Source organism: Mangifera indica, chromosome 9 (genome assembly GCF_011075055.1).
Source record: "Mangifera indica cultivar Alphonso chromosome 9, CATAS_Mindica_2.1, whole genome shotgun sequence".
In the NCBI taxonomy this organism is placed as follows: domain Eukaryota; kingdom Viridiplantae; phylum Streptophyta; class Magnoliopsida; order Sapindales; family Anacardiaceae; genus Mangifera; species Mangifera indica.
Window position 1 is genome coordinate 4,011,555 of NC_058145.1, and position 19,652 is coordinate 4,031,206.

General features: G+C 32.9%; 2 protein-coding genes and 1 long non-coding RNA gene across 3 annotated transcripts in view; 1 reads left to right on the plus strand and 2 right to left on the minus strand.

The window, feature by feature from the left end:
• Window positions 1-19,652, minus strand: part of LOC123225972 — a 62,913-nt gene that overhangs the window by 11,027 nt on the left and 32,234 nt on the right. The gene's annotated exons all lie outside the window — the stretch shown is intronic.
• On the plus strand, window positions 16,674-18,254 carry LOC123225970 (mavicyanin-like). The gene is made up of 2 exons (XM_044650370.1): window positions 16,674-16,866; window positions 17,766-18,254. Exons 1-2 carry the CDS (start codon window positions 16,698-16,700, stop codon window positions 18,179-18,181), a joined length of 585 nt encoding a protein of 194 aa, XP_044506305.1. The 5' UTR covers window positions 16,674-16,697; the 3' UTR covers window positions 18,182-18,254.
• Window positions 18,531-19,504, minus strand: LOC123225969 (ethylene-responsive transcription factor ERF105-like). Its single transcript, XM_044650369.1, has one exon. It carries the CDS (start codon window positions 19,427-19,429, stop codon window positions 18,647-18,649), a length of 783 nt encoding a protein of 260 aa, XP_044506304.1. The 5' UTR covers window positions 19,430-19,504; the 3' UTR covers window positions 18,531-18,646.

Genomic DNA, 19,652 nt, shown 5'->3' on the forward strand with positions numbered 1-19,652 from the left:
ATATACCATATATTAAACATTATATTATATTATATGATATAACTTTTAAAAAATAAAATAATAAAAAATATAATTAATATATTATCATTTTAGAAAACCTCATATATACTTTTAAAAATTTAAAATTTTTCATATATATTTTATTATATCATCATTTTCTCTAAAAAAATATATTAATCTATATCAGTAATATGTATCATATCATAAAATATATATTATATTGTACATACGTTTATTATATCATATTAATTATGATATGTATTATTTTTTATTTATATTATATCGTATTTTAAGATATATATAATGTACCATAAAATATTAATAAATATGATGAGAAGAATGATACAGTTGAGGCTGGAGAGAGAGAGAGGGATAGATGTTTTGTGCCCAAAAAATCCTTTCCGTTCTATCTGTCACAACCACAGGGGCTTCCAGCAGTGACAGCTGAACTAACCAGATGGGCCGCCAAAAACCTGGAGCAACCATGGAAATCGAAAATCAACGTCGGATCCCGAAAATCCGAAAAACATAGAAGACTGAGATGTGAAATGCAACAAAACAGGGGGCAAACCAAGCGCTTTTTCGAAGGAAGAAGCGAATCAATCAGAATGGAGACAAGCAAGAGAGGCAAAGAAAGATTTTCGAGCCTGCAAGCAACAGAGGCTTTTCAGTTGCATTGCACTACCGCATGAAGCTGGATGAGAAACCTCCTATCAGGCTTCTTTACTAGTGGTGGAGTGGCTTGCTACTTTCAATCATAAACATAATTATCAGTATCTTACAATATATAACATGTATCTTATGGTACAATACGATACAAATAAAAAATAATATTATCATGTGATGTGTCATAATTATTATGATACAGTAAACATATCATACGACATGATATGTATTATCGATATAAATCGATACATTTTTTAGAGAAAATGATGTAATAGAGGTATATATGAAAAATTTTAAATTTGTATAAATGTTCATGAAATTTTCTAAAATGATAACGTGTTAATTATATTTTTTTTATTATTTTATTTCTTAAAAACTATATTATATGATACTCGATATACGATACGTAAAATTAGATTTTTAATATATGATACGATATATAATTTGACTACCATGATCATAAAAAGAAAATGGAGAAAGGCAAGGGAGAAAGAAGATATGATGTTCGATATACGATACGTAAAGTTTGATTTTTAATATACGATATGATATACGATTCGATTAATATGCACATAAAAAGGAAAATGAAGCAAGGCAAGTGAGAATGAAGTTGTTCATTTGGTAACCCGCCTAGTAAGAAATTAAAGAGTCTTTGGCTTCCTCGACTTTCTTTTCTTTGCCAATAAAGAAAGTGCATCAGTTGCAGTGCAAGAAAAGAATTTAAGAGCTTTTCATTGGGAAGGTAAAGCTTTGCACAAGGATAAACAACATTCACAATCTCTCTTTTTTTTCAGTCGAGTGCTTTGCTCTTGAACTCTGACCTATCGTTCGTCTCTAAAGAAAAATAGAGAGAAGTGAGAGTTAATGTTGTCAAGGCTTTCACAGAGAAGTCAAGGAGAGTTTAAGGGGGTAAATTCATAGTTTCAATTACAGAGAATGACTGTGATTTAAAATATATCAATCTTTTTGGGGTATTTTTGTCATTATATTATAAAAGGGTAAACTAATAATTTAATTTTAAATTAATCAAAATTATTACTATAATTAAATGATAGGGAAGTAGTAAATTTTTTTTAAATTAATGGATAAAAATTTATTAAAATGAACTAAATTAAAAAAAAAAATGATATCACATAAGCATTATAACTTCATAAAAACACAAATTAAGAAATATAATCACAAATATTCATGATATATCAAATACATCTTCATAATTGTTGCAGATGGTGGATTTTTCCACCCAACATTTTTGACTTTAGCCAAAAGAAATGGGAAGGCATTAAATGCCTCAGAAGCTTTGCCTGGAAGGCATTATTTTTATTGGCTGGAGGGGAGGCAAATTGCCTATAAATACCCCTTCCTCCCTTCATGTAAAGTACAATTTTTCTGTTATCTTCTCTGCATCCGGTTCATATATAAAAGCAATTCTTTCTTTCTTTCTGCTTCTTCTTATTTCTTTATTCCTTCTGCCGTGTTTTGGCTTAATAATACTTTGGCAAGTCAATTACTTTATTAATTTTATAACACGTTATCAGCACGATCAGCTCAGGTATATAATATCTTATTATTATGCTGTTATGCTGCTTAAATATTATAAATGCGGATATCCCAGTTGTGATGTCCCAGTTGCTTTTTAATTTATGTTATATTTCTGCTTAATTTTTCTTTATAATTATACAAGATTTGCAACCCGAAGTTTGCAAAATTGTAAATTTGGACCTGAAGTTCTGAAACTCTTGAATCTAGACCTGAAGTCTGGAATATCATAAATCTGAACCTGAAGTTCTGAATCCTATTTGTAACTTGAAGTTTACAAAATTATGAATCTGGACCTGCAGTCCTGAATATCATGAATCTGGATCTGAAATCCTGAATATTATTCGTAACCCGAAGTTTACGAAATTATAAATTTGTGACCTGAAGTCATAAATATTATTTGTAACCTGAAGCTTACAAAACCAAGAATCTGGACCAGAAGTCTTGATATTATTTAAATGTTTATTTTTATTGTATTCTATTTATTTGAATATTTATTTATTCGCATCTTTATTTATTTGAATATTTATTTTTATTTATATCCGATTTACAACCTGAAGCTTGTAAAATCGTGAGAAAATCATATATATGGGCCCGAAGTCCCGAGTTTTACGATTTACAACTTGAAGTTTGTAAAATCATGAGAATACATGTTTATGGGCCGGAAGTCCCTAGTTTCATAAATATGGGCCGGAAGTCCCCAGTTTCATCAAAGTCTTTATTTTAATAATGATATCACCTTTGCAACCTGAAGTTTGCATAAAGTGTGAAAATTATGGACTTGAAGTCCAAAACATAATCAGAATATATATTATAATATTGTAAATATTAATTACAAAACCAGAAGTTTTGTATATATGGGATAATATATGGACCTGAAGCTTCCAAAATTAATCCCAATATTTCTCCTACAAAATCAGCTGTTTTGTAAATATGACAATAATTGAACCTGAAATTCCCAAATTTAGATGGATAATATTAAATGGGCTTTTTACATGAGTCTCCACCTAAAATTTATGAGCCTTGAAAAACTAACTAAAATATCCCAGAAGGATAAATACAAGGCTATTATTTTTCGGCATCATATCCCTGAAGGATTGCAAGCCGAAATATGGATATAATAATAAATCCATTAAATTTGTGGAGCAATTTAGTACTATTCAGAATCTTTTCTTGAATGTGGAAAATAAAATATTCCCCACATTTTATTTTTGCTCCTGTAGTAGCAATATCAGAAAAGAAATTCTGAATTAATATTTTCTTGTTATACATCGTTCCCTGAAGTGAACGCAACTACCAGAAATAGTTATTATGAGTATGAAATGCCCAAAATTTTTATAATTAAATCCATCATATATATTTATTTTGGAGTCATGCATATTATTTTATATTTTATGGTCATGTTCTCTTCCTTTCAATATTTTGTGTATGTTATAACTAACGTAATTTTTAAATGAAAGGAAATGGACTCCAAAATTGAAGCGTTGACTTCAAAAGCTGATGTGGGAGACATATGTTTGGTGGACAGTGCAACAACGCACACAATTCTTAATGAAAAGAAATTTTTCTTATCTTTAGCATTAATTGAAGCTAAAGTAACCACCATATCAGGATCAATTGATCTGATAGAAGGCTCCGGAAGAGCCACAATTATGTTAAACAATGAGACCAAATTAAGCATCAATGATGCATTATATTCAAGTAGATCCAGAAGAAATCTACTAAGTTTTAAAGATATAAGAAAAAATGGTTATCATCTTGAAACCATGAGTGAAAATGGTGCAGAATTCATCTGTATAACTAGTAATGCCTCCGGAAGAAGGCTTATACTAGAAAAATTGCCTGCTTTATCATCTGGATTGTATTATACAACCATAAAGGCAATTGAGACCTACGCAGTATCGAACCAGAAGTTCGTTGATCCAAAAGCATTTATGCTTTGGCATGATCGTTTAGGCCACCCAGGATCTACAATGATGCGTAGGATTGTTGAAAATTCACATGGACATACATTACAGAATCATAAAATTTTATTGTCTAGTGAACAATTCTGCACCGCCTGTACTCAAGGCAAATTAGTAATAAGACCATCTCCCTCCAAAATTGGAGGTGAATCCCCATCATTCCTGCAAAGGATTCAAGGGGATATATGTGGACCCATTCATCCACCAAGTGGGCCATTTCGTTATTTTATGGTCTTAATTGATGCATCTGCACGATGGTCTCATGTTTGTTTATTGCCTACTCGAAATGTTGCATTTGCTAAACTGTTAGCACAAATTATCAAATTAAAGGCGCATTTCGCAGATCATTCGATCAAGTCAATACGGCTAGATAATGCTGGTGAATTTACATCCAAAACATTTGATGATTATTGCATGTCTATGGGGATTGAGGTTGAACATCTAGTCCCGCATGTCCACACACAGAATGGATTAGCTGAGTCTCTTATCAAACGACTCCAGGTAATTGCACGTACTTTATTATTAAAAAGTGAATTACCTACTTCTATGTGGGGACATGCTATATTACATGCTGCAGCATTAATTCGCTTGCGACCTTCTTCTTATCATCAATATTCTCCCCTACAATTGGTTCTTGGTCACCAACCTGATGTATCTCATTTGAGAATTTTTGGTTGTGCTGTATATGTCCCTATTACGTCCTCTCAACGCACAAAAATGGGACCCCAACGTCGTTTGGGAATATATGTTGGATATAATTCACCATCTATTATCAGGTACCTGGAACCATTAACAGGTGATCTTTTTACTGCACGGTTTGCAGATTGTCACTTTGATGAGACAACTTTCCCATCTTTAGGGGAAAAGAAAATGCCTTCTGAAGTTAGGCATGAACTTAATTGGTATGTACCTACCATGTCTCATTTAGATCCTCGCACATCCCAAAGTGAAACTGAAGTGCAAAGGATAGTGCGATTACAAATTATTGTCAGCCAAATGCCTGATGCATTTGTTGATACAGCAAAAGTGACAAGATCACATGTTCCAGCTGCTAATACACCAGCAAGAATCAATGTGACTGCTGAACAGTCCATTCGAGCCGTAACTGATCCATCTACCTCACGCCAGAAGCGTGGTAGACCTGTTGGATCGAAGGACACTGTTCCTCGAAAAAGAAAGGCAAATAATCAAACAAATATTCCTCCAGAAGAGGTTATAGTCCCTGAAGAGACTCAAGCCCCTGAAGTGGCACAAACCCCTGAAGTGGTACAAAATCCTGAAGAACAGGAAAATGAGAATATTGAAATATCTTTAAATTATGTTCATACACAAGAAATGTGGAATCGTGAAACAATTATAGTTGATGATATATTCTCATTTGCAGTAGCTACTGAAATTCTGAATGATGATGATTTTGAACCACGTACTGTGGCTGAATATAAACAAAGACATGATTGGCCTAAATGGGAAGAAACAATTCAAACAGAATTAGCTTCCCTAGCAAAACGTCAAGTGTTTGGGCCTGTAGTTCCAACACCTCAAGACGTACAACCCGTTGGATATAAATGGGTATTTGTGAGAAAAAGAAATGAGAAAAATGAAATTACTAGATATAAAGCCAGGCTTGTAGCCCAAGGCTTTTCCCAAAGGCCCGGTATAGACTTTGATGAAACATATGCACCTGTGATGGATATAATTACATTCAGATATTTAATAAGTTTAACAGTCTCTGAAAGAATGGATATGCGTCTAATGGACGTAGTTACTGCTTATTTGTATGGAAATTTAGACGCTGAAATTTACATGAAACTCCCTGAAGGATACAAATTGCCTGAAGCAAAAAGTGTCAATTCAAGAGGCTTGTACTCAATTAAATTACAACGATCATTGTACGGATTAAAACAATCCAGACGTATGTGGTACAATCGCCTTAGTGAATATTTGAAAAATGAGGGTTATGTGAATGACCCTATATGCCCATGTGTCTTTATAAGAAGGTCAGAATCGGGATTTGCTATTGTGGCAGTTTATGTTGATGATATGAATTTAATTGGGACTCCTGAAGAGCTCTCAAAAACTGCTGAATATCTGAAAAAAGAATTTGAAATGAAGGATTTGGGGAAAACAAAATATTGTCTCGGCCTGCAGATCGAGCACAATTCAAATGAAATACTTATCCATCAAGCAGCGTATATTGAAAAATTATTAAAACGCTTTAATATGGATAACGCTTATCCTTTGAGCACCCCAATGGTTGTTCGGTCTCTTGATCCAAAAAAGGACCCATTTCGTCCTAAAGAAGAAGATGAAAAGATACTTGGTCCTGAAGTACCATATCTTAATGCCATTGGAGCCTTATTATATTTGGCCCAATGCACGAGACCGGATATATCCTTCGCAGTTAATTTATTGGCCCGATTTAGCTCTGCACCAACCCGTCGCCATTGGAATGGAATCAAACATATACTCCGTTACCTTTGTGGAACTAGAAATTTGGGATTATTATATTCTGTCAAATCCCCTAAAAATCCTAGTTTGGTTGGGTATGCAGATGCTGGTTATCTTTCTGACCCCCATAAGGCCCGTTTACAAACAGGATATGTTTTCACTTATAATGACACAGCTATATCATGGCGTTCCACCAAGCAGACCTTGGTTGCAACTTCTTCAAATCATTCAGAAATTTTAGCTCTCCATGAAGCCAGCCGAGAATGTATATGGTTACGGTCTGTCATCCATCATATTCAGAATGCATGCAGTCTTCCTTCTACAACAAACACTCCTTCCATATTATATGAAAACAATGCAGCATGTATAGCCCAAATTAGAGGTGGGTACATCAAAGGAGACAGAACCAAACATATCTCACCGAAGTTCTTTTACACGCATGAGCTCCAGCAGAGCAAAAAGATTGATGTCAAGCAAATCAGATCCAGTGAGAATCTTGCAGATTTGTTCACTAAGACACTACCGACATCAACATTTGAGAAGTTAGTGTATAACATCGGTATGCGGCGGCTCAACACGCGACCAAGTTAATCCTACTACAAAGAGGGGGAGCGTTCATCAGGGGGAGCATTCATCAGGCAAAAGTTTTGAAGTTTATCTAATATTGGACAAAAGGTGCACTGTACTCTTTTTCCCTTCACTAGGTTTTGTCCCACTGGGTTTTCCTAGTAAGGTTTTTAATGAGGCAGTTTAAGCACGTCCAACGCCAACTTACAGAACATTTAATAATTATGTTCCTTTGCTTTGGTTTTTATCCCACTGGGTTTTTCCTTAGCAAAGTTAATATAATTATCTGTAAGTGGTGGAAATCCAAGGGGGAGTGTTGCAGATGGTGGATTTTTCCACCCAACATTTTTGACTTTAGCCAAAAGAAATGGGAAGGCATTAAATGCCTCAGAAGCTTTGCCTGGAAGGCATTATTTTTATTGGCTGGAGGGGAGGCAAATTGCCTATAAATACCCCTTCCTCCCTTCATGTAAAGTACAATTTTTCTGTTATCTTCTCTGCATCCGGTTCATATATAAAAGCAATTCTTTCTTTCTTTCTGCTTCTTCTTATTTCTTTATTCCTTCTGCCGTGTTTTGGCTTAATAATACTTTGGCAAGTCAATTACTTTATTAATTTTATAACAATAATCAAAATCTTATTTTTATTATACATGGTAGATTTTTCCACCACATGCATTTGACTTGGCCAAAAGAAAATGGGAAGGCATTAAATGCCTTGAACATGTGGCGTGGAAGAATTGACTAGAGGGTAGCCAATTGTGCTATAAATACCCCCTCATCCTTTGTAATTGATCATCCGAAAATCATATTTAATAGCTTTGCTCTCTTCTCCTTTATTCTCAATTCTTCCTTTCATTTCTTTATCTTTCATATTTGTTAAATTAATTCTATAACACGTTATTAGCACGATATGCTCAAATATATTATAATTTTTCCATTATGTCGTTATGCTACTTATATATTATAAATACGGATATCATAATGATGTCCTAGTTAACTTTTAATTTCTGTTATATTTCTGTCTAATTTTCTATTATAATGATACCCTATTTGCAACCCGAAGTTTGCAAAATATCATAAATTTGGACCCGAAGTTCTGAATATTATTTGTAACCTGAAGTTACAAAAATTATGAATATGGACCTGAAGTCCTAAATATGATTACTGTATATAATTTGTAACTTGAAGATTACAAAATCATGAGAAAATATATATAGGCTTGAAGTCCTATATTTCACTGATATATTTATTATAATTACATCCCACTTGGAACCTGAAGATTGCAAAAGTAATGAAAATAATAAAATAGAATTTTATAATATTATGTAAGTTTTACAGACTATAATATTATGAATATTAATCATAAAACCAGAAGTTTGTGAATATATGACAAATACGAACCTGAAGTTTGCATGTAATTTTTCCTCATTATATCACTAATTATTATTTCTTTCATCAACCTGCAGTTGGTGAAAATGACAAATCTTATAAAACTTCAATATGTTGCCCTTCGATTAGATGGAGAAAATTATTTTGAATGGGCATTGGATATAGTTCTCCATCTACAATCAATGAGCTTGGAGAAACAATAAAAGAAGGAAATGATGCATCCCAACAGGATAAATCTAAAACTACTATTTTTCTTCGTCATTATATCCATGAAGGGCTACGAGCAGAATACGTAGATATTATGGATCCACTAGAATTATAGAGAAATCTGAAAGAAAGATTCAATCATCATAAATCAATAACATTACCAATGACCCAATATGAATGGACTCATCTATGCTTACAAGATTTTAAATCTGTAAGTGAATATAACTCTACCATGTTTAGAATTATCTCCCGAATGAGACTATGTGGAGAAAAAATAACTGAAGAAAATATGTTAGAAAAAACTTTCTCCACATTTTTGTCCCTCAAATATGCTCCTACAACAGCAATATAGGGAGAGAAATTTTAAAAAATATTCTGAACTGATATCCTGTTTATTGGTGGCTAAACAAAACAATGAAATATTATTAAGGAACCATCAGACATGCCCCACTGGTACTGCCCTATTCCCTGAAGTGAACGCAACTACTAATAGTAGTCATCATATGTGCAAACGAGGTCCTGAACGAAATAAGTTTTGATCCAGAGGTGGTCATAATTGAAAATCTTTCCACCTTCAAAGGACCAGAGATGAAGCAAAACAGGGTAAAGGGAAAATAATGCAGAATAAACCACAAAACCATGAAAGTAAATGTTATAGATGTGGTTCTAAAGGTCATTGGTCGCGTACCTGTCGTACGCCAAGACATCTGATAGATTTATACCAAACATCTATTAAAAATACAGACCAAAAGATCGAACCAAATTATGTTGATAATCCAGACCCTATAGATCTGGCAAACTTTGACCTTTCAGAATTTCTTCAAGACAAACAAATTATGTATATTATAGTGTTTAATTAGTACTATATATTTCTTCTTTTCAAATTTTGTAATAACTAATGTAAATTTTAAAATGAAAGGAAATGGACTCCAAATTGAAGCGTTAACTTCAAAAGCTAGTGATGGAAACTTGTGTCTGGTCGATAGTGCAACCACCCACACTATATTAAAAGAAAAAAAAATCTTCTTAACTTTATCACTAATAGAGGCTAAAGTAAATACTATATTAGGATCAATCAATCTGATTGAAAGCTCCAGAAGAGCCACAATTATGTTAAATAATGGGACCAAATTAAGTATTAATGATGCATTATATTCAAGTAGATCCAGAAGAAATTTACTCAGTTTTAAAGATATAAGAAAAAATGGTTATCATTTTGAAACCATGAGTGAAAATGGTACATAATTCATCTATATAACTAGTAATACCTCCGGAAGAAGACTTATACTAGAAAAATTGTCTGCTTTATCATCTGGATTGTATTATACAATCATAAAGGCAATTGAAACCTACGCAGTATCGAACCAGAAGTTCGTTGATCCAAAAGCATTTATGCTTTGACATAACCGTTTAGGCCACCCAAGATCTACAATGATGCATAGGATTACTGAAAATTCATATGGACATACATTACAGAATTATAAAAATTTATTGTCCAGTGAACAATTCCGCACCGTCTGTTCTCAAGGTAAATTAGTAATAAGACTATCCCCTTCCAAAATTAGAGGTGAATCCCCATCATTCTTACAAAAAATTGAAGGGGATATATGTGGACCAATTCATCCATCAAGTGGGTCATTTCATTATTTTATAGTTTTAATTGATGCATCTGTACGATGGTCTCATGTTTGTTTATTGTCTACTCGAAATATTGCATTTGCTAAACTGTTAGCACAAATTATCAAATTAAAGGCACATTTTGCAGATTATTCGATCAAGTCAATACAACTAGATAATACTGGTGAATTTACATGCAAAACATTTGATGATTATTACATGTCTATGGGGATTGAGGTTGAACATCTAGTCCCACATGTCCACACACAGAATGGATTAGCTGAGTCTCTTATCAAATGACTCCAGGTAATTGCACGTACCTTGTTACTGAAAACTCAATTACCTACTTCTATGTGGGGACATGTTATATTATATACTGCAGCGTTAATTCACTTGCGACCTTCTTCTTATCATCAATATTCTCCCCTACAGTTGGTCCTTAGTTACCAACCTGATGTATCTCATTTAAGAATATTTGGTTGTGCTGTATATGTCCCCATTACGTCTCCTCAATGCACAAAAATAGGATCCCAATGTTGTTTGGAAATATATGTTGGATATAATTCACCATCCATTATTAGGTACCTGGAACCATTAACAGGTGATCTTTTTACTGCATGATTTAAAGATTGTCACTTTGATGAGACAACTTTCCCATCTTTAGGGGAAAAGAAAATGTCTCATGAAGTTAGACATGAACTTACTTGGTATGTACCTACCATGTCTCATTTAGATCCTCGCACATCCCAAAGTGAAACTGAAATACAGAGGATAGTGCATTTACAAATTATCGCCAACCAAATGCCTGATACATTTGGAGATACGACAAAAGTGACAAGATCATATGTTCCAGCTGCTAATGTACTAGCAAAAATCAATGTGACTGTTGAACAGTCCCTTCATACCGTAACTGATCAATCTACTGCACGCTAGAAGCGTGGTAGACCTATTGGATCGAAAGACACAGTTCCTCGAAAAAAAAAGGCAAATAATCAAATGAATATCAATCATGATGATCCTAAGAAAAATGAAAAATCCACACTCTCTCATACTCCTCTAGAAGAGATTATGATCCCTGAAGAGACACAAGCCCCTGAAGTGGTACAAAATCCTGAAGAACAAGAAAATGAGAATACTGAAATATCTTTAAATTATGCTCATACATAAGAAATGTGGAACCATGAAACAATTATAATTGATGATATATTCTCATTTGTAGTAGCTACTGAAATTCTGAATGATGATGATTTTGAACCACGTATTGTGGCTGAGTGCAAACAAAGACATAATTGGGCTAAATGGGAAGAAGTAATTCAAACAGAATTAGCTTCTCTAGCAAAACGTCAAGTGTTTAGGTCTATAGTTCCAACACCTCAAGACATACAACCTGTTAGATATAAATGGGTATTTATGAGAAAAACGAAATTGCTAGATATAAAACCAGGCTTGTAGCCTAAGGCTTTTCCCAAAGGCCCGGTATAGACTTTGATGAAACATATACACCTATTATGGATATAATCACATTCAGATATTTAATCAATTTAACATCTCTGAAGGACTGGATATGCATCTAATGGACGTAGTTATTGCTTATTTGTATAAAAATTTAGACATTGAAATTTATATGAAACTCCTTGAAGGATACAAATTGTCTAAAGCAAAAAGGGTCAATTCAAGAGGCATGTACTCAATTAAGTTACAACGATCATTGTACGGATTAAAACAATCCAAACATATGTGGTACAATCGCCTCAGTGAATATTTGAAAAATGAGGGCTATGTGAATGACCCTATATGCCCATGTGTCTTTATCAGAAGGTCAAAATCGGGATTTGCTATTGTAGCAGTTTATGTTGATGACATGAATTTAATTGGGACTCTTGAAGAGCTCTCAAAAACTACTGAATATCTGAAAAAAAAATTTAAAATGAAGGATTTGGGGAAAACAAAATATTGTCTCAGCTTGCAGATTGAGTACAATTCAAATGGAATACTTATCCATCAATCAACGTATATTGAAAAATTATTAAAACGCTTTAATATGGATAAAGCTTATCCTTTGAGCACCCCAATGGTTGTTCGGTCTCTTGATCCAAATAAGGCATTTCGCCCTAAAGAAGAAGATGAAAAGATCTTTGGTCCTAAAGTACCATATCTTAATGTCATTAGAGTCTTATTATATTTGGCCCAATACACGAGACCGAATATATCTTTCGTAGTTAATTTATTAGCGCGATTTAGCTCTGCACCAACCTGTCGCCATTAAAACGGAATCAAACATATACTCCGTTACCTATGTGGAACTAGAGATTTGTGATTATTCTATTATATCAAATCCCCTAAAAATCCTAGTTTGGTTGGATATGTAGATGCTGGTTATCTTTCTGACTCCCACAAGACCCATTCACAGACAAGATATGTTTTCACTTATAATGACACAACAATATCAGGGCGCTCCACCAAATAGACCTTGGTTGCAACTTCTTCAAATCATTTAGAAATTTTAGCTCTCCATGAAGCTAATCGAGAATGCATATGGTTACGATCTGTCATCCATCATATCCAAAACACATGCAGTCTTCCTTCTACAACAAACACTCCTTCCATATTATATGAAGACAATGCAACATGTCTTGCCCAAATTAGAGGTGGATACATCAAAGGAGACAGAATCAAACATATCTCACCGAAGATCTTTTACACTTATAAGCTCTAGCAAAATAAAAAGATTGATGTCAAACAAATAAAATCTAGTGAAAATCTTGCAAATTTGTTTACTAAGACACTACCGACATCAACATTTGAGAAGTTAGTATATAACATCGGTATGCGGTGGCTTAACAAGCAATCAAGTTAATCCTACTACAAAGAGGGGGAGCATTCATCAGACAAAAGTTTGAAGTTTATCAAATATTGGCAAAAGGTGCACTGTACTATTTTTTCCTTGACTAGGTTTTGTTTCACTGGGTTTTCCTAGTAAGGTTTTTAATGAGGCAGTTTAAGCACGTCCAATGCCAACTTACGAGACATTTAATAATTATGTTCCTTTGCTTTGGTTTTTTATCCCAATGAGTTTTTCCTTAGCAAGGTAAATATATTTATCTGTAAGTGGTGGAAATCTAAGGGAGAGTATTATACATGGTGGATTTTTCCACCACATGCATTTGACTTGGCCAAAAGAAAATGGGAAGGCATTAAATGCCTTGAACACGTGGCGTGGTAGAATTGACTAGAGGGTGGCCAATTGTGCTATAAATACCCCCTCATCCATTGTAATTGATCATCCGGAAATCATATTTCATAGCTTTGCTCTCTTCTCCTTTGTTCTCTTCTCCTTTATTCTCAATTCTTCCTTTCATTTCTTTATCTTTCATATTTTCTAAATTAATTCTATAACAATTTTCTTATTTTCTGCCTTTAATAGTGAGTGACACTCACTGTATAATATATTTGACTTTTGAATAAAATTCATAAGTTTATGTGAATTTCCATTTCTACTCCTCTCCTCTCCTCTCCTCTCACTCTAATTTACAATTTTATAACGTAAATACCTTTCTAATTTTATTGAACAATGCTGACGAAATTAGGGTAGTCGTGCTTCTCACCATTTTCTCCACAGCTTTGTCAAACCTTCTCCTCTCCACATCCGTTTTATATTGATGTTCAGTTATTCATTCAGGTCTCAATTTCATCCCATGTTTATTCTTTTGAAGAAATACCATATTTGCTTTCTCAAATTTACTTTTGTTAAAAAAAAAAAAAAACACCAACAATAGCAGTTTCCACATCAAATGTGATACTTCCTTACTGTTCTGTTTGATTACAGAGAAAACGAAGAAAACTTTACATCAATAAGCTTACGAAAATCCTTAGCGCCATCACATGTCTCTTAATTCACAGTAACCGACGAAGTCTTCAAAGCCCAGCTGATAAAAGACCGTCTACGAACCTTGTTTAATTGTTTGGTTTGTTTTGGAAATTGAGAGTAATTGTTTGGAGAAAATTGGTCAGTTTTGGGCTAATTAAAAAGTCTGTGTGAAGGAAGTTACAATAATTTATGCTTAATGTTAATCATATATATTCATGTTATTTGTTGTAGAGTAAAGTGAATGTTTTTCATTTATTAGGGTTTTGCAGATGTAAAGTGAATACGGTAAAAGTTTGAATGTTCCTATTACAAAGATAGAGTTAATATGTAACAAATTATTTTGTATATGTTTGTCTTCAATTATATGCACATCAATCTCAATTTCACCTATAACTTGTTTTGTATATATACATGATTAGCAAGACGAATGAGTGTTCATAAGTGGTCTCCACATGCAAACCGGTTTTTTATTTATTTTTATAACTTCTCTATGAAAATAGATATTCAATGAAAATTTTAAATTCAAATAGAAAACCAACCAACAAATAATAGTAATGCTGTATTATATGTTTGAGATGAAACAAGAAGAATAGAGAAGTGTATAGAATAGATGATTGAAGGTGCAAAAAAGTGAATCCAGACATCATGGCTAACTACTTTTATCATATATCGTGTACTGATGAAGAATGTGTTAGGTATAACAAAATTTTGAACTAATAAATAGGCAAATAATAATGTATATAGATTTTTAAATGACATCATTGTACTATACTAACTTTTTATATGTGCTTCATGGCAGATATTATAGATAAATAAAGTAACCGAGGGATAGTAATATTGACATCCCTAAATTTTATTTTTGAGTCTGCTACTGTTTATTTTTACATCCGTCTTCTCTCTTCTTACAATTTTCAAAAGAAAAATAATAAATAAAACTGATATGTTGGTTGATGATCAGTGATATGTTAATCCAAAAAAATTGCAGCACTTATTTATTCCTTTTTAAAAAGGCCAAAGGACTTATTCCCACTCAAGGTTTGTTGTGTTCTTGGTACCCGTTAGATATTATAAATTCAAACAACCATTTATGAATTATTAAAATTAACAAAACTAATTAATTTTATCTATTTTTCTTTTAGATTTAAAAAACTAACAATTTCTCTCCAATATTATATTTTTTAAAAGTTACATTTTCCCTCCTTAAAGTTTCAATCTTTTCCTTCCTTCTTCAATGACCAAACTCTGGCCAAGACCGGCTTCATCTCATGCTTCTTTCTCTATAGCCGATGACAGACAAAGAACCTAGCAAACAACGAATCTCGGATGACAAAGTGAAGAAGCTGAATCGTTGAATCAAAGTTTGTCTTCATCAAATTGGCTCCAAACAACAAGAAATCAGAGGTGCTTTCATTGATTTGGCTTCGAAAAAGAGAAAAAAGTGTGATTCCATTGAATCGACGTACATCATGCACTTATGTCGTCCAAAGGTTTCATGTCGTCATCGACTTCTTCACTTCTTCATCTTTGATTCGTTGTGCATTGGGGTTTTTTTATTTATATCAACCTTCTTTGTTGGCGGCAGATGGAGAAGAATGGGATAAAAGTGATCTTGACCGGAGTCCAATCATTGGAAAAATAAGAAAAAAATTGAAACCTTAGAAGAGAAAATATAATTTTTTAAAACTTAATCATTGAGAAAAATTGTTTGTTTTATAAAATTAGAGAAGAAATAGATAATATTTTATTATTTTTAATATTTTACTAATTAAATGATGATTTTATCTTTAAATTTAATCAGTTATGTTAATTTTAATAGCCTATGAGTAGATATTTGAATTTTTAATACTTAATAGATATTAATTTGAGAATGCAACAAACCTTATGTGGGAATAAGTCCTTTGGCCATTTAAAAAATATTAGCTCTTAAATCAAAATTGGTGTCATATTTAAGTGCTATGTTCATTTATATAACGTTTGAACACACGTCATTGTTATTCTTCTTCTTCTTCTTCTTCTTGTGTTTCTCTTGAAAATGATAATTAATTTCCAATAAAAGGAACATAATAAAAATTCTCCAGATTTATTTGTCTCTATATTTATTATGTCTATTATTAACAAAACATCCCCAATTGGAAGTTGAAATTTCATCCTTTGTACTAGTTTTATTTTCTTTATTTTACCCATATTTTCCAAAAGAAACAAAATATATCAGTTTCTACTGTTAAGTTGGGCCATTAAAATTTTTGAGGTATTTTTTCTATTCTTTCGCAAATCGTTTCTCTATTAGAAACAAGAAGTTATATTTAGACAGAAATGGATGGCCACAACAGAATCATAAACCTTATAAATGCTTTCCATCTTGAGCAGAATATTTCAATGTGAATTAGCTGATAATTTGATTACTTCGTTAATAATAATAAGAATAAAACCAGAATGGCAATGGCTAAGAGTGCTGTTTCTGTCTTCTCAATCATTGCTCTCTTCGGGGCAGCTATGGCAGCTTCCTACGACGTTGGTGACACTGCCGGCTGGACTACCAAAGACATGCCTGATTACAAAAAATGGGCTGACGATAAGGACTTCAAAGTTGGCGATACTCTTGGTATGTTTACACAAAAATCATCATACATGAGAAATCTGCATAAAATTTTCAACCAAAATTATCATATTCTGCATATTTAAAAATATTCAATCGTTATTAATTTTCTTAATTTCTTGATCATAATGCATGAAAAAATTAAAAGGAAAGATATAGAAATATTATGGTTGAAATCCTCTTACATGCTATTTCTTTGTTTCCAGAAATAATAAAACTATGTGTATGAACCTTTGGTACATAAATATTTACACACATATATTTATTTTAATGTGACTGAATAATTTTGAATTAATGATGAAATAACGCTCAATCACATGATAATACATATGTGTACAAAAAATTTGTACACAGTATTACTCTTCCACAAATTTCTTTAAAATTTTTAAACTCAAACAAACTCGCTTCTCTCCTCGACAAGAATAAAATACATTCAATTAATCTTTTGATTATTACAAGCCTATTTAATTTCTGTTTCAAATTGAGATTTATATTTTAAATGATAAAACCTATTATATTAATCCAAAAAAAAAAAAAGTTATTGGTACAATTCCCTTATATCAACATTGACATGTTTGTTTATTTATTTTGTAATTTAAAAAAAATAAACACCCCTCCCACCATGAAAAAAATTCTTACCCCATCATATTATAAATTTTAATGGTAGGGATTTATTTTCTGAAATCTCCAAAGGAATTTTGTCGTCTGATTAAACCAAAGGGGGTCAAAACAAACAAACCCTATTTTCAACCAAAATGATTATATATATATATATATATATATATATATATATATATATATATATATATATATGTATGTATGCATGTATGTATATATAAAATGAAAATCTGGAATATATTGTTGTTGAATATATGGTAAAGGATTTTGAAAAAATTTGCATGTAGTTTTCAAGTACAACCAAGAAATGCACGATGTGATGCAAGTGAGCAAGGCAGATTTCGAAGCATGCAGTGCAAAATCTCCAATTGCAAAATACACTACCGGCGCCGACAAAGTCACCCTCAAGGAGCCCGGGAAAACTTACTTCCTTTGCAGTTTTCCTGGACATTGTGAAAAGGGCCAAAAAGTTGAAATTGAAGTGGAAGGAACTGCAGATGGCCCCGCTGCAGGCCCAAGTGGCGCCGATGCTTCAAGCCCAACTGAGACTGCAAGCGGCGATGCTTCATCCTCAACTGCAAGTGCAGCAGGTGCAGACTCGTCAGCAGCATCAACTTCATCTGAATCATCATCTTCAACCGTTAAGTTGAGTGGTGGTTTGGGTTGGGCACTGGCTTCAGTTGCAGCTGCTTTTGCTTTCTAGATAGCTATTACCTTTTAACTTTAAGAGCAATTTCATTTCATATTTACATATTTTTAATACATAATTGATATGATATTATGTGATTAAATATTATTTTATTTTTATTTATGTTATTATGTAATTTAAAATTATTTAATCATATAATAATATATTAATTATAAATTAAAAAGTGTGCATTTTATCACGAATTTAATCAAATGATAAAACACTTATTTAAGTCATGATTTTGATCTCATATGCTCATATTTAATTCATCACACCTCACTGCACTATTTTATTTTTTTATAAAAAATAAAATAAAATTACATTATTATATATCTGAATAATTTTAAATTAAAATAATATAATATTTAATAGTATAATAATAAATTATTTAACTATTAAATTAAATATTTACAATCATATGTTGAAATAATAAAAGAATCCCAAATTTAGTTAAACTCCCCTCCAACCATTTACCCTCCGTTACATAACCGTAAGCTGGCAGTATCCCATAGATGGATGTGGTGATATTAACGGAGAAAACAGAGGCATGTTAAAAATCCCGTCACCACTACTGGTAGCATCCCAGGATCCCGTCCAACTTGACGGCGTCCATGGAGAAGCGTCCAACTTAACGGTTTTCGTCACCTTTTCTTGGGGCTCCTCCTTCACAACCTCTCTCTCCATACGCTCCTTATCTTCATTTTTCCTCTTTTTCCCGCAATTCACTGGTAATTCATATTCAATCGAATTTGAAGTTTCAATTTCAAGAGGAAAGTTCAAGATCGCTTTGCTTCCTCGGAACCTAAAAGCAGCTTTATCATAAGCTTTTGCAGCTTCAATGGCAGTGTCAAAAGTACCTAACCAGACCCGGATCCCTTTTCTGTTTGGGTCACGGATCTCTGCTGCATATTTTCCCCATGGCCGTCTCCTAACTCCTCTATAATGCTTTTCTTTATCAATCTCGGATTTCGTTTCCGTCTTAACAACTGGATTAATGCCACCGTCGAAGCTTGTTTTGAAGATTGTTGGAGGAATTGAGACGTTTATGGTTGGTTTTCTCCGACTAAGAGTTGAGTGATGAATTTGGTTGATGAGTATCTCTTTTGGTTCCAAGTAATCGGAGATGTCGATATCAGATTGTGGGTGTTGAGGCTGGCTGCCGGAAGCAGTGTTACAGTCGAGGTTGGCCATGGAAGTATTGAAGTCATTGAGAAGATAGTGGCTAATGAACTCTAAAGTTGAAGCTTCGTCTGGAGATGCCATCAAAGAGTAAGAAATTTCAAGTGAGTGAGAATTGAAATTGGAAGATGAGAATTGATGAAAGAGTGAGAGAATTTGGAAGTATATAAAGGGAAGAATTTTCAGAAGAAATGAGTGATTTCTTATAATGTTCTGGGGTGGATCCTGGATGTTGCCATTTGTTGTTGACTTTGATTCAGTGCTCCAAGTGGAAGAAAGTGCCTCATAAAGGCGATGTTTTGTTCTC

Bases quoted from the DNA above. Each gene is read 5' to 3' on its own strand.
- LOC123225970 (XM_044650370.1), top strand. From the start codon at position 16,698: ATGGCAATGGCTAAGAGTGCTGTTTCTGTCTTCTCAATCATTGCTCTC. The intron at 16,867-17,765 runs GTATGTTTACAC...ATTTGCATGTAG, and splicing joins CAAAGTTGGCGATACTCTTG to TTTTCAAGTACAACCAAGAA.
- LOC123225969 (XM_044650369.1), bottom strand. From the start codon at position 19,429: ATGGCATCTCCAGACGAAGCTTCAACTTTAGAGTTCATTAGCCACTAT.